At 34.3% G+C, this 14,068-nt stretch overlaps 1 protein-coding gene across 4 annotated transcripts in view; it reads right to left on the minus strand.

The window, feature by feature from the left end:
• akap6 (A kinase (PRKA) anchor protein 6) overlaps nucleotides 1–14,068 on the minus strand; it is a 121,979-nt gene that overhangs the window by 14,659 nt on the left and 93,252 nt on the right. For all 4 annotated transcript variants that reach the window (XM_026286533.1, XM_026286534.1, XM_026286531.1 and 1 more), the window contains 2 exons: nucleotides 9,985–10,131; nucleotides 5,410–5,664 (listed from right to left, as the gene is read on the minus strand). In XM_026286533.1, the coding sequence (XP_026142318.1) occupies nucleotides 5,410–5,664; nucleotides 9,985–10,131 (402 nt within the window). The remainder of the gene's footprint in view (nucleotides 1–5,409; nucleotides 5,665–9,984; nucleotides 10,132–14,068) is intronic.

Here is a 14,068-nt window from a genome sequence, read left to right on the forward strand (position 1 = left end):
CTGTGTCGCGCTAATAGAGAGAAATCGCACTGCAGAGAGCGGATAGACAATAAAAGCAAACCCAACTGAAATTCGATGTCAGCAGACTGACGCTAGTCGTATAATACAAAAAAATTGAAGGATCCTGTTTTGCATTCTGCCTGACGTGTTCGTTATTTCAAATACGTCTGTATTAGCCGTGTCTGAAATGCATTGGTTTGAGTCGGGCTGTCGGTGACCTTCCATAAAGCTTGTCGTTAAAGAAAGCTTATTTTTAATTATTTTTCCCCTTTAAGACAAAAAAAACTGACAGTGTTTTCAAAATGAGACTAATGTGTTACGAACGGCAGACGTCGTCTTTACCGCGCTAACGCAAACAAATGGCAGCAAAGTGATAACGCTGCCATCAATGGGGACATTTTCTCATTAGCGCCTGTAAATGAAAGCAAGCGGCATGGACGTATAATGAAAAATACGACTCTATGCGAGTGTGTGTGCGGCCAGTTGATTGTGTGTGTAATGAACAGGCCTGTCACCTGTCTGCTCCCCATTACTCGCTGATGAGACGCTAACTCTGCGTTAGGCGCTCTCGCACGCCCGTCCCAGAACTGACTTAATGTGGTTAGTGCTTCCAAAGAACAGGAGTTCCTTATTCCTAATCATGGAGAAAGTATTGATATTATATCTGTGCCGTCACATTCAATCAGCCGGACGGGACCCGGAGGATGAGGCCCCGGGGCCCCACGCTGCGGCGAGCTGATCAAAGTTGCCTGAGAGAGACGTGGAGATGGACTCAGACTCGAATGCTATTCAGTCTGGCTTCCATTTAGTCTAATTCTCCTGTGAAATTCCTTTAATGGGAACGTGGTTTGCAGTTTGAGGTGTTTTGAAAGACTCCTGGTGCTGCTTGAAATGACACAGCGATCTCTGAAAAAGACCACAATGTTTATGCTACAGAAATGAATAATACTATAATATGAATAATAATATTCATGTGTATTAGATTGATGCTTTTAACCTTGTAGACAATATTGTTCACACCATAAAACATATACACAAAAAGTGTTGAGAAAAAAATAAATTTGTAACTAAATTTTAAATGGAGTATGTGAGTAAGCATTTTTTTAATGCTCATCAAGGCTGCATTTATATTATTTCAATATTACTAAATATTACAATTTAAAATAACTGTTTTCTATTTGAATATATTATAAAATGTCATTTATTCTATGATCAAAGCTGAATTTTCAGCATCATTAATCCAGTCTTCAGTGTTACATGATCTTTCAGAAATCATTAATATGCTGATTGCTGCTTTATTATTATTATTATCAATGTTGAAAACAGTTAATATTTTTGTGGAAACTGATGCATTTTTGTTCAGGATCCTTTGATGAATAATAAGTATTTATTAAAAAAAAAAATAGAAATCTTCCGTAACATTTAAAATATGTCACTTTTGATTAATTTAATGCTTTCTTGCTAAATAAAAGTACTAATTTATTTTCTTTTGAACGGTAGTAAAAAGTCACCTTATGAATATGTCAGATATAAGAAAGCATAACATTCTTGACGCCTAGGTAGGAAGCTCACTAGGTTTTGAAACAGAGATTTCTATTTATAGAGATAAGAAATCAGCAGATTTCCAGCTCAGGATACAACAGCTTCTGTAAGTAAAACTATTGTTAACTAATGACCGAAGTTGGCATGCGGTTCCCATCATCTCTCCTCTCCCTGACAGGAAATATCCAACCCTGGGGTTTTAATATCATGAAGGCACACTATTAAAGGGAAGACAGTTATTAATGAAAGAAGTGAAATTGGCAGCCAACCACTCTGAACCGTCTGACCAGAGAAGGTTAAGATACAATAGAGTCTAATTTTAGACAACTCCACTCGCCCCTAGCAAGTAAAGAACTTAATGCTTTTTATTCAGGGGAAGATGGACATTTTTATGATGACATTTTAAAGGGTGACCATACCTGTTACTCATAACGAAGTGTCTCACTATCTCTCCTTTTACACATATTTCAGACTTTTATTGGCATCAGGGATCTACACTGAACAGACTCATTCCAGCAGCTCCAGACGTGAGATTTAACAGAACACAGAACATGGATAAACTCTTCAACTGCCAAAACTGAGGTTCAATTAAACCACAATAAAAGGGATGAAATTATCTTAAACGCTCTTCAAATTTCTGGGGCAATCTCAAACCACTGACCCTTTCTGACATAGTGAACAACTATCACTAGCACACACATAACATGACAGTGAACAATCACAGCAGTCGAACACAAACAACAACAACAGCCTTACAATGACTAACAGCCCCTTAACTACAGCAAGATCACTGTCACAGTTACAACCATGAGTGCAAGAAGTGTAATACAATATGTTAACTATAATATGACAAATATTCAGAGCCATTACACTGAAAAAAAAAAAGATTTTCTCACATGCACAATTTTTTTTACATTCCATTTTTTGTAAATCTAGTTTTCTAAAAATGTAAAGTTCAATAATAATAATAATAATAATAATAATAATAATAATAATAATAATAATAATAATAATGAATGCTAATATTAGTTGTTGCTGTTGTTTTATTCATATTTTAATATTTTTTATAGATTATTTATAGAGAATTTTTATTAAAATAAATACTGTTAATTTAATTAATAATAATCTATAATAATAATTAGAATAATAATTGTTAATATTTTATGATTATGATTATTGTTGTTGTTAATATTTTCATTATTATGTATAGACTATTATAGATATACTTTTTAAAATACTAAAATATAATTTAATTATAACAATCTCTATAAATAATTATTATTATTTATAGACAATAATAATAATAGTCAATAAATTATGACAATAATAATGACTGTTGTTGTAATTTTTTTTAGATTATTGATATACATTATTACAATACATAAATGAATACAATTAATTTAAATAATAATCCATAAATAACAATAATAATTATTGTTCTTATTATGTTATGATTATTATTAGTGTTGTTGTTAATTTTATTATTAGTTATATTTTAGAATTCATAGAGATTATTTTAAAAACAAATAAATACTATTTAATTGTAATAATCTCTATAAATATTATTATTATTTATAGACAATAATAATATGTAATCATTATAATAATATAAGTGTTATAAATAATTATTTATAATAATAATCATAAATATTATTATTAAAATGTATTATTATTATTATTATTTATAATAAAACTAGATTGTTTCTTTTTCTTAACAAAATGGTAGTGATACGAGGTATTCACACACCTTCCATGATCCAAACTATAAAATCAAGTTCCGGCTCACATTATTTCACATTAAATACACTATTGTCAGTTTAAACAGACTGCAAAAGCCATTTGATGCAGTGTTTAAGTTCAGCTACACAGGTGTAGATCTCAGCTCTCCAGCTGATGCCTTTCAAGCGCTCTGTGATCACGCTACGTTACGCCATTTAGCCAATTCATGCTACAAAAGTGGTCAGAAAAAAACTAGATACATGTAATCCTTCTCCGTTCTCTTCCTAAACACTCATCCCGTTTAGTGCAATGGCAGAGTCCATATAAATCACACTTACTAATGTTTCCAATCATCATATCATTATTTTCTCCAGACTGTCCCTGAGAAATCAATGTGGGACTTTTTGGGCTGCGTGTCATTTGATCAAAAGAGAAAGCCAGCCTTATTTCCCCTCCTGATCATTTAGCCCTGTGTATATCTAAAGCTTTTCCTCACTTATGTTTGTCACTCAGCAGGTGGATGTAATCAGCTCCGCTACCTGTGTTTTGACACGTCTTGATTAATACTCCAAGCTGTTTCTCAGGATTTTAACTCAAATAATTATTTCATATAGATTTCCAGTCAGGGGATTTGATGTGTGCTTTTTGCCCTGTATTTATTAAAGGAGCACGGCTCAAGTGAAGCAGGTTATTTTTAGAGAGCGCTCTAAAGCAGCTTCATGCCTGTGTTTATGATAAACGCTCAGACTACCTGACATGATGCCGTCATGTAGTCTAGTTTAAGAGTGTATTATGGTTTAGTGAAAGCTGCACTGAAAATGCAAAGTGTTAGCACAGTTTATGATGGCTAATGAACAGCTGCAGGCTAACAGGTGTTGTGCTAGATACTGATAAGTAGTGGCTGACCAGTGGCTGGGTTTTCAATGGTTGAAGCAGATTATGCCATTCTGTTGAACGGATGTTAAAATGGTAAAATGTGTTAAACGGAGCTGAGAGCATTAAGTTCTTTCAGCAAAGCAACGTCAAATCATGTAATAATCAAACAAGCAAGCGGCAGGAGATGCGTAACTTTTGTAAATTATTGTAAATTAGGGAATTGCAATTAAAAACTGAAGCTTTCTGCATTTAAAAATGTGGGCTGAAAATATAAATGTAACATAATAATGTATAATTAAATGACATGCATATACAAATGTTTGTAAAATATGTGTGTAATATATATAGATATATACATATGGTACAGATCAAAAGTTTGGAAACATTGCTATTTTTAATGTTTTTGAAAGAAGTTTCTTCTGCTCATCAAGCCTGCAGTTATTTGATCAAAAAAACAGAAAAAACAGTAATATTGTGAAATATTATTACAACTTAAAATAATTGTTTTCTATTTGAATATACTTAAAATATATATTTATACCTGTGATGCAAAGCTGAATTATTCTAATAATATATTTTCTTTACTATCACTTTTTTAGCAATTTAACACATCCTTGCTGAATAAAAGTATTGAGTTTATTTAAAAAGAAGAAAGAAAAAAAAATACTGACCCCAAATTACTGACCAGTAGTGTATACTGTTATTACAAAATATTTATATTTTAAAAAAATAGCTTGTTCTTCTTTTTTTTTTTTTTTATTCATTAAAGTATCCTAAAAAAGTATCACATGTTCTGAAAAAATATTAAGCAGCAGAACTGTTTCCAACTTTGATAATGAATCATCATATTAGAATGACTTCTAAAGGATTGCATGATAATGATCCAAAAAATTCAGCTTTGCATCACAGAAATAAATGATAATTTAAAATATAATAAATTTAAAAACAATTATTTTAAGTTGTAATAATATTTCACAAAATTACATTTTTTCTGTATTTTTGATAAAATAAATGCAGGCTTGATGAGCAGAAGAAACTTCTTTCAAAAACATGAAAAATAGTAATGTTTCCAAACTTTTGGTCTGTACTATATATATATATTTTTTTTTTTTTACTACTAACACACAATACAATTATTCCGGAAATTACAAAACAAATTGAAAAAAAAGCACAAAAAAAAAACAAGCAGTATCTGCTAACAGTGATCTGAACATGTGGTACAACATTTGCTAAGATGACAAGCAAAGACACGCAGCTCATATTCATCCTCACCCTGAAGTGCTGCAGCTGTTTGGTGGCCTGCGGGTCGTGCTGTAGGTCATCAGTGTCTTGAGTGCCGCTCTCACATTGTTGTGCTTCTGGTCTGAGATTCAGATTAAAGATGAAGAGCTCGGTTTCTCTCAGCCAGCTCTTTAACTCCTTTATCCGGCTCTCCAGCTGGGTCACCATCCTACTGGTGTCTGGAGACAGAAGTTCACGCTGACTGCGCTGGTCCACACTGGGCTCCACATGCTCTGCCAGGGTTTTCTGATTGGACACAAACAGAGATGTCAAACACCAGAGTCATGGACAGAACATCTCAATTTACCATAGCTTTACTATAGTAACACCAACTGTCATGAAAATGACATTTTGGTGAAAATAGTGTAGATTCAGGTTCAGGATCTTTAAAAAATTTAGTTCTGAGATGGTATACATATAAGAACAGCTCTACATTGCCATGACATGAAATACAATTATATTTAATATTATTTAAATATAAAATATTACACAATATAAAATAAAAATATGTACAGCAATAAAACTAAATAACATGAAAAATCAATGATAAAAATAAAATAAAAACAGCAAAGCAAAAAAGTAATACAATTAAATCTTAATTAAATATTAAACAATATAAAATAACAATGTAAAAAAAAAAACTTAACACGCACATAAAAGAAAAGATAACATGAAATATTATTTGAAATAAAATATAAATATAAATAATAAAATAAATAAAATAAATCACAGTCACATTTACATATTCATGACTTTGAGGTCTATTGTTTTTCCTATGGTCTTTTCACAAACAAATTTAAACTATGATAAATATTCATAAATGTGGATCCACAAAATATACAAACACTTTAAAGATAAAATGCATTCATGCATCAGGCTAACTTAAATGCATGGACTGCTTTACACGTACTGTAGTGATTAACCCCTATTATTTGTGTTTAATCAAGAAGTGTGATGTGGTGACGGCTGCTGAAGTGTCTGATAACAGGCTGTTTCATCTGATGAGTCTGAAGGGGTTAAAATCTCATCGCAAAAAGAGCAACATTCAAATGTTTGTTGAATAGCAAACAATCAGCTGCAAAAAACCCACCAATGATTTTAGAAATGGGCTCAGCTGAACAATTTCCCCCGAGTGACAGCAAGAGAAGCGAGACCCATGCTGAGCTGCAGTCTGTCTGTGCGTGTGTGTGCGCACGCATGTGTGTGTTCAGTATTCCCACCTGCCTGGCAATCGCACTTTTTAGAGACAGGTTGAACCTGGTATACTGAGATGGCAATTGCAAGCACAATACACACCATTATCCAATTAATACACAGACTGGCTGCTGTAATTGTCCTTTCCTTTATGTGATCGGTGTGTTGAGAAGCTGGAATGGAAACAGATGTGATTATGACGCAGAAATGAAGTGGCTATTTCAGCATGCGGCATCAGTTAAGTTCTCAGTGTTTGGCCGCACACATCCAGCCTGAGCTTCTCTTTATTAACACATCTGTGTTCCTCTCCTGTCAGCTCAGTGGTAATGGCAAAGAAAATGGAAGGCAGGACATTTTAGCTTTAATGTGAAAATGAGTTCTTCCGGCCGGAAACAAATGTTGAGGTTTTCTGCTGGTCTGACAGAGGCAAAATCAGATCCCATAGAGATTTTAAGAGACATTAGTGTGTGAAAAAGTGCTGCTTTAGACACAAAACAGAGGCAAATGCTTGTCTTTAGTAAGAATTAATTAAGTTATGTTTAATCTGAGTTAAAAGGTTATCATAAAGACATTTACAATGTTCAAAATGCTTTTCTTTTTAACTTTATATATAAGTATATATATATATATATATATATATATATATATATATATATATATATATTAGAATGATTTCTGAATGATCATGTGACACAGAAGATTAAAAAATTTGCTTTGAGTGACAGATGAATTACATCCTAAAACATATTAAAATAGGAAACAGTTGTAATAATATTTTTACAGTATTACTGTTTTTACTGTATTTTTGATCAAATAATGCAGCCTTGGTGAGCATAAAAGACTCAACCTTAAACTCTTTTGTATTGTACATTGTGTTTTGTTTTTTACACGAAAATAAATCATATTTTAGATTTAGGTTGCACATGCTGTTTTATGTTACAAGTTTAGATAATATCCAAATGCATTTCAATAGGTAATATAATGAAAAAGAGGATTTTTTTCATGCATATTTAAACGGCATATTGAATTAATTCAGCAGACATAAAAGAAACAAATGTAATATTTAGGAAACAATAAAAAAAGAGATGGATTATGCAGACATATACTATACTGGCAACAAAAAAATGTATGGAAAATTATTGGGGAACAAAGTCTATTTGGATATAAATATGTAAATATGAATACCCACGTTTACATTTTAGCAACATATTCTTTACCATAGTATTAATCACAATTTCTATCAACAATGTATTTAATTCTGTTTAATTAAGAGAAAATGTTAAAGAAAAGTGTTACAAAAGTTTGCAAAAGTCCAGTTTCATGGACAGAGAACAGAATCTCTCTATTGCCGCTGTTTATCCATCTCTCTTTCTCTCTCCTTTTATTATGCTGTCCTCTCCACTCATCTGAATGCAGATGATTTGACGGGCATCAATGCAATCCAGATCCAGCCATTGTTTTCTCTGAGTAACAAATGTCTCGGTGGGAGGTGAAGTCAATGCCCTTGGAGGGTCACATGGCAAAAAACAAAACAAAAAAAAAAATCTGGAATTTATTGCCACTTTATTTTATTCGGGAACAGTTTGCAATCATAAATTCTTCATAAGCAGAATACTTCAGAGAATGGTCTGTCTTCATAAATATATACGACAGGGGACATCAATTTCATTTAATTCACAATTTGTGTCAGCACAGCAGATGCCAATGGCTGACTTGATAGGCTTGTTTAATATGCAATTGAGACGGCATAATGCGCGGTGCAGGGAGCAGCGGCGCTCAGACTGAACCCTCCGCACCGCTGACGCTTTATTCCTGTCGCACGCACCCTAACGAGACGCCACTCATCGCAAGGACGCATCGTGCACGCTCACGCCATTCAGAACGTTTGCCGTTAAATATTCCTCTTCTGGATAATTCTAATTAATGCTTGATTGCGACAGGGAGGGAAGATGCGAGCTGTTTGACACTTTGAAACTCTCCGAAAAATTTCATGTTTCAGATCAAAGGCTGTTATGCCAATCTCGAGGAGCATTGCAGATGCAGATCCACGTGGGTGTATGTGTTTACTCTTTATTAGTGAAGATCAATTATTTAGCATCATACCACTGTGAAGAGCTTTGGAGCTTCGCCGTTATAAAATTGTGAAACTTGTGATTATTCGGCTGGAAAACATTCCTGAAAGTAAGAAGCTGGTCATTTATGATCATTAGCTGGTCTAAGATGGTTTAGGAGGTTGATCAGCTTTACTATGACTCAATTAGAGCTCATAGTGTAAGAATTTTGGTAATGTTTTTGAAAGAAATCTCTGACACTCCCCATGGCTGCATTTATTTGATTAGTAAAAACTGTAATACTGTGAAATATTACTGTAATTTAAAAGTACTCTTTTCTATTTTAATATATTCTGAAATATAATTAATTTTTGTGATCGTAAAGCTGAATTTCAGCATCAAGTCATTGTAATATGCCGATCTGCTTCTCAAAAAACACTTCTTATTGATTTCTGCTGCTTAATATTTTTTATGAAAACCATGATTAATTTTTTTCATGATTCTTTGATGAATAGAAAGTTTAAGAGAACAGCTTTTATTTTAAATAGAAATCATTTATTGACATTATACATGTGTCCTTGCTGAATAAAATAACAATTAAAAAAAATCTGAAACCCCAAGTCTCTTCTACAGTTGTAATTACAACAAAGATCACTGGAAAAGTTACTAGTTCAGTCTACTTCAAAATTTTATTTAATTCATTGTGTTACTTAATGTTTCTTTGTAATCGTATAATAACACTATTTAAGTGAAAATAGTTTTTAGACCAAACTATTTTTTTTCAGTGTATGAATGCATGTCGCTTTGCTTAAATGTGCTGAATGAGCTGTGTCTTATCCAGCAAGGAAGTAGTTTGTTCAAGTAAATGGCTTAAAAATAGAAGAAACGTTAACATAACAAAGGAGAGAGAGATTTTGATGGTAGTTCAAAAGAGCACTAAAAACAGGGTAACTTTGACAAATATCAATTTGAAGTAAAGGAAGCTTTCAAACAAACGTGTTTTAAGATGCATTTATGTAGCATTTTTATGCCTTCGCAACTTGCATTCTCAGCGTCTCTTTCTCCTCCAAATCTTCCCAAGCCGCCCGTTTCCTCTCATCTCAGCGGGGAGCTCTGGATCAAGGACAGATCAGTCTCAAGGTGTAACACTCACCTGTGTCAGAGCCAACTGTTCAGGAAGCACTTTCTTTCCACAAAGGGACCCCTGACTGATGTGATGCTCTGTGTTTTTAACAGCGATTTCCCAAAAAGACTTTCATAACTCCTTTACTGTATTTGATAAAACATGTTCATATAGTAGGCTAAACAGAGAGAGACCAACCTCGAGTTGATCCCATTTGCTCCTGAGGGCCGTCAGCCGCTGGTCAAAGTCCACAGGAAGTTCAGTGCCGCTCCTCTTCAGAGATTCAGACCAGCCCAGAAGCTGCATCTTTTTAGGAAGCCACATGGACATCTCCACACTGTTCCCCTGTAGAAGCACACACAGCAGGCGAAGGGTGAGAAAAGCACGCATATCAATCTTAGGATAGGCAAAAATAAAGCAAGGTCACGAGACACACATGTAAAGTGTTTTCTCTGCTCTTTAAATAGTTAGGCTTAATCAAAAGACAATCCTTTTAGAGAAGAACTGCATATTTGGTACACACTTTTTCAAAAGTAAGTGGTTGGTAAGATTTGTTAAATGTTTTTTTCTCTTAATGTCTCAATATAAAATACGGTTACAGTTTAAAATAACACTATTTTCTATTTTCATTTATCTTACATTTACATTTATCTTTTATGAAATCCATTCCTGTGATGCACAGCTAATTTTCAGCATCATTACTCCAGTCTTCAGTGTCACATGATGTTTCAGAAATCATTCTAATTTCATAAACATTTCTCATTATTATCAATGTTGAAAGTGATACATTTGTTGAAAGTGATACGTTTTTTTCAGGATTCAGCTCCTGTAACATTAGAAATGCCTTTACAGTCACTATTTTTTATCAATTTAATGCATCCTTGCTGAATAAAATTATTAATTTGCACTTTTAAGCATTAATTGTACAGCAGTGAATATCAATAAATCTTAATCCAATTTACTGAAATGTATACCCACCTTAATTTTACAGTAAACATTTTAATTAAGTAAACAAGTGGAAAACATTTCCTATTTAAAACAACTCACAAGTTGTAAAAAATATTGAATAAATATTTTAAATATAGGTTAACAGCTCAGAATTGTGTAAAATATGGGTCCAGTATAAGCACACAGTAAATTGTCTTCCGGTACACTCAGCAATTAGATTTTTTTATTGTAACATTTAGGTGAAAAGAAAATGTTTTATATATCAAATTAAACCAGGAAGCTCAATAGTATCTAAAACTGTTATGTAACACAAATCAAATCCTAAGATTTGGTACTTCAACTTCTTTTCTTCTAAATCCTTGCGACTTCTCATTTGTCACCTCAGGAGGATAGTGGGCATCTAGGATAGCAATTTTCACCCCTTCAGCTCATGTCTAACGGGATAGTGACTGTATTAGGTCACTCCGACACTAGTTGAGCAGAATTGTGACATGTCTGTTGGAAACCTGGACTAACATACAGTAAAAGATGAAAGTGATGCTATCTGACACCTTTTTTCAGTTAATTTCTCTCTTTCTCTCTCTCTCTCTCTGTCTGTCTCTCCCCCCATTTCATTTTCTGCATCAATAGCTACTTGATTCTAGTTTTCGGATGTCATTTATCATTATGGCGGATGCACATTTAAATATTTAAATGTGCTGTTTTTCCCCCCATTCCTCGCTGTCATCCGGCCAGCGTTCATTTTTCACTGTCGTTTGTTTTGATGGAGATGGTATCACACATCCTTTTAAATCATTCATCCCTTTCAGTTTTTAATAGTGGCCGCCAAACTAAAGACGCTCCTCTTCAAAGTAAAGGGGATTACACAATTTGTTTGTTGACAGCAAATATTGATTTTAAGTCCTCTCATTGGTTTAAGAAATGGCAGGTTATTGATGGAGAACGCAGACGGAGGGAAAGATAGCCTGAGTAATTAGAATGCCGGAGCGATGAGAAGTTGAAGCATCAGGCTAACCTCAGCTACGTGCATGGCTGACTTTTGGCCCTTGAGTCACTTTCACCGTTGCAACCTAGATAGGGTGATTTGCATACTTAACCCAAGGAGCTCGGGCTCGAAAACTTTATAGTCAACTGTGTAATTGACGGTGAAGAAAAACATATTCCAGGGCCAAAGGATGCCACAGAGGTGGAGGTGTGACGGAAATACGTGATTCTGGCACTGCTCCGTTAACCCTGATGAGCACAAACTGATGAAAGTTTGTTTTTAAAAGCAGGTTATCAGTGCACAACAGCACACACTTAAACTTCACTATAGTAGAGGAGATAAACTACATTTTACAAATCAAACCCAAATAAGCCATCCACCTCTCTCTAAACACATTTAGTACTTTTGGTTTATTATATTTATTCATTTTAAAAATATATATATATTATTGGGTCACACTATATTTTAAAGTCCAATTTGTCCATATATTCTGACATATTACTACATATTCTGTCAATATTTTGACACTGAATTTATATATTATACACACACACACATACATATACAAAATATTACTGGCAATATCATACAGATCCAGAGTAAAACTTGCTAAAATCATGTGAATTATGTGAATGTGACACTGATTAAATTAAAAAAGCTCAGTCTTCATTTTTACAGTTTTTTTTTTTTTTTTTTTTTTAGTCATTGTTTTTATATTTTGGCAAAATATCTTTGAGAAAATTGTGTAAATACATTCTGTATAGTATTCCCTCATTTTAACAATTTCTACTCCTAAAAAAAGTGCATCTAATTTTTAATCTACAAAAATAACAAAAAATGCATCACAATTTTTTAAAATCAATTAAAACACATCTCAACATTAAGCAAAAACTTGTGAAAATTGCCCTGAACCTATTTAATCATCCACCATATGAAAATCTTTCAGATTATTTAAAAGAGGGGGAAAAAAGCATGTCTCTTCTCAACAAGTTATGAGCTGAAGTCAAATATTTATAGTTAGGGACATCACTAGTCCTAAACATTAGTATAATGATCCCATGATGAAAACAGGCAGCTTTACTAACAGTCATTTAACAGTAAGGCATTGTAATAGTGAGCAAAGATGGCGGCAAAATAGATGAAATATCAACAAGCCCTTGCAAGTTTAATTTATTTCACATATTAATGAACGTGAGTCTGGAAATGTCAGCAAAAACGCAGTCACACATGAACACACTTAATGCGGTTTCGCAGATTCATCTTATCCATTAAATTAAAAATTTGTTTAGGCTCCGTAACTTGTTGAGACAACAGAAGTGAGACTCCATGAACTGAGGCAGAGACGGGGCGTATTCAAATCATTTTATGCTAACGTTCACACGTCAGAAGCCAGGCGGCGGTAAAAATGAGAATTCACAGGACACCCTCGGCCTCCCGACGGGACTTCATCTCGATGACGGATTCTGCACTGTCCCTAAATCAAAAGGGAAGTAATAACATCTTTCTTTTGCCCTGAAATGAATCTGCGAAGGGCAAAAAAAAAAAAAAGTACATTCTGGGCTTCCGCGATTATCCGCCGAAGCTGCCGTATTAGATGTTTAGCACGAAGGAAAGATATCCATTTGAGAAGAAAACTGAATATGCATCAGCCACATGAAAACCTACACTGGGAGCTGATGAGTTACAAATTGACTCAGAGGTACAAAATATGGAATTTGATATGCTTTCGTGATACAGAGCTGAATGAAGCTGGGAAAACTGATAATTACTTAATCAGTTTGAGGCCTTTTCATATCTTGCCAGCATCCTTGATGTCTGTAATTCGCTCTAGACGGCTGCTCGGGGAGGGAGGCGCAGAGGAAGCAGTGGAGAGGGGAGGAAGACCGCGCAGAAGAGACCCATTGATGGAAACCCAGCACAGCTGAGGAGCGCCAGCCAAGCTCTCAAAGAAAGACCAGGAAGTAAAAAGCTACATATTTACTTTAAAAGGAGGAGAAGACGCAAAGCCTTCATTTGGATGCGATTCCTTACTGTTTATGCAAAATAGACGCTGCTTTTCCTCCGTCGTGAAAAATCACTTTGCGCCGAAAAAGAAGGGCGGGGGGGAGGGAGGGGGGGTCTGCTCAAACCGGCCGGGAACAAAAGTCCTTGAAACACTGTTAATTGTCACCATGGCGACTAGAAGAATAAGCCATTTTACAGCTGGTATAGAAGGCTCGTATTGAGTCAAGCGCTTTTATTTATTTTTTTTCGCTCGGCTCTCTTCTCTCTGGTTAAGAACAAGGTGGGCAGTCACGATGGGGTCACCGAGGGACCCAGGAGAGTTTCCACCGGCCTTTCCAGACCTCG

The sequence above is a fragment of the Carassius auratus genome, chromosome 17 (assembly GCF_003368295.1).
Source record: "Carassius auratus strain Wakin chromosome 17, ASM336829v1, whole genome shotgun sequence".
Classification (NCBI taxonomy): Eukaryota; Metazoa; Chordata; class Actinopteri; order Cypriniformes; family Cyprinidae; genus Carassius; species Carassius auratus.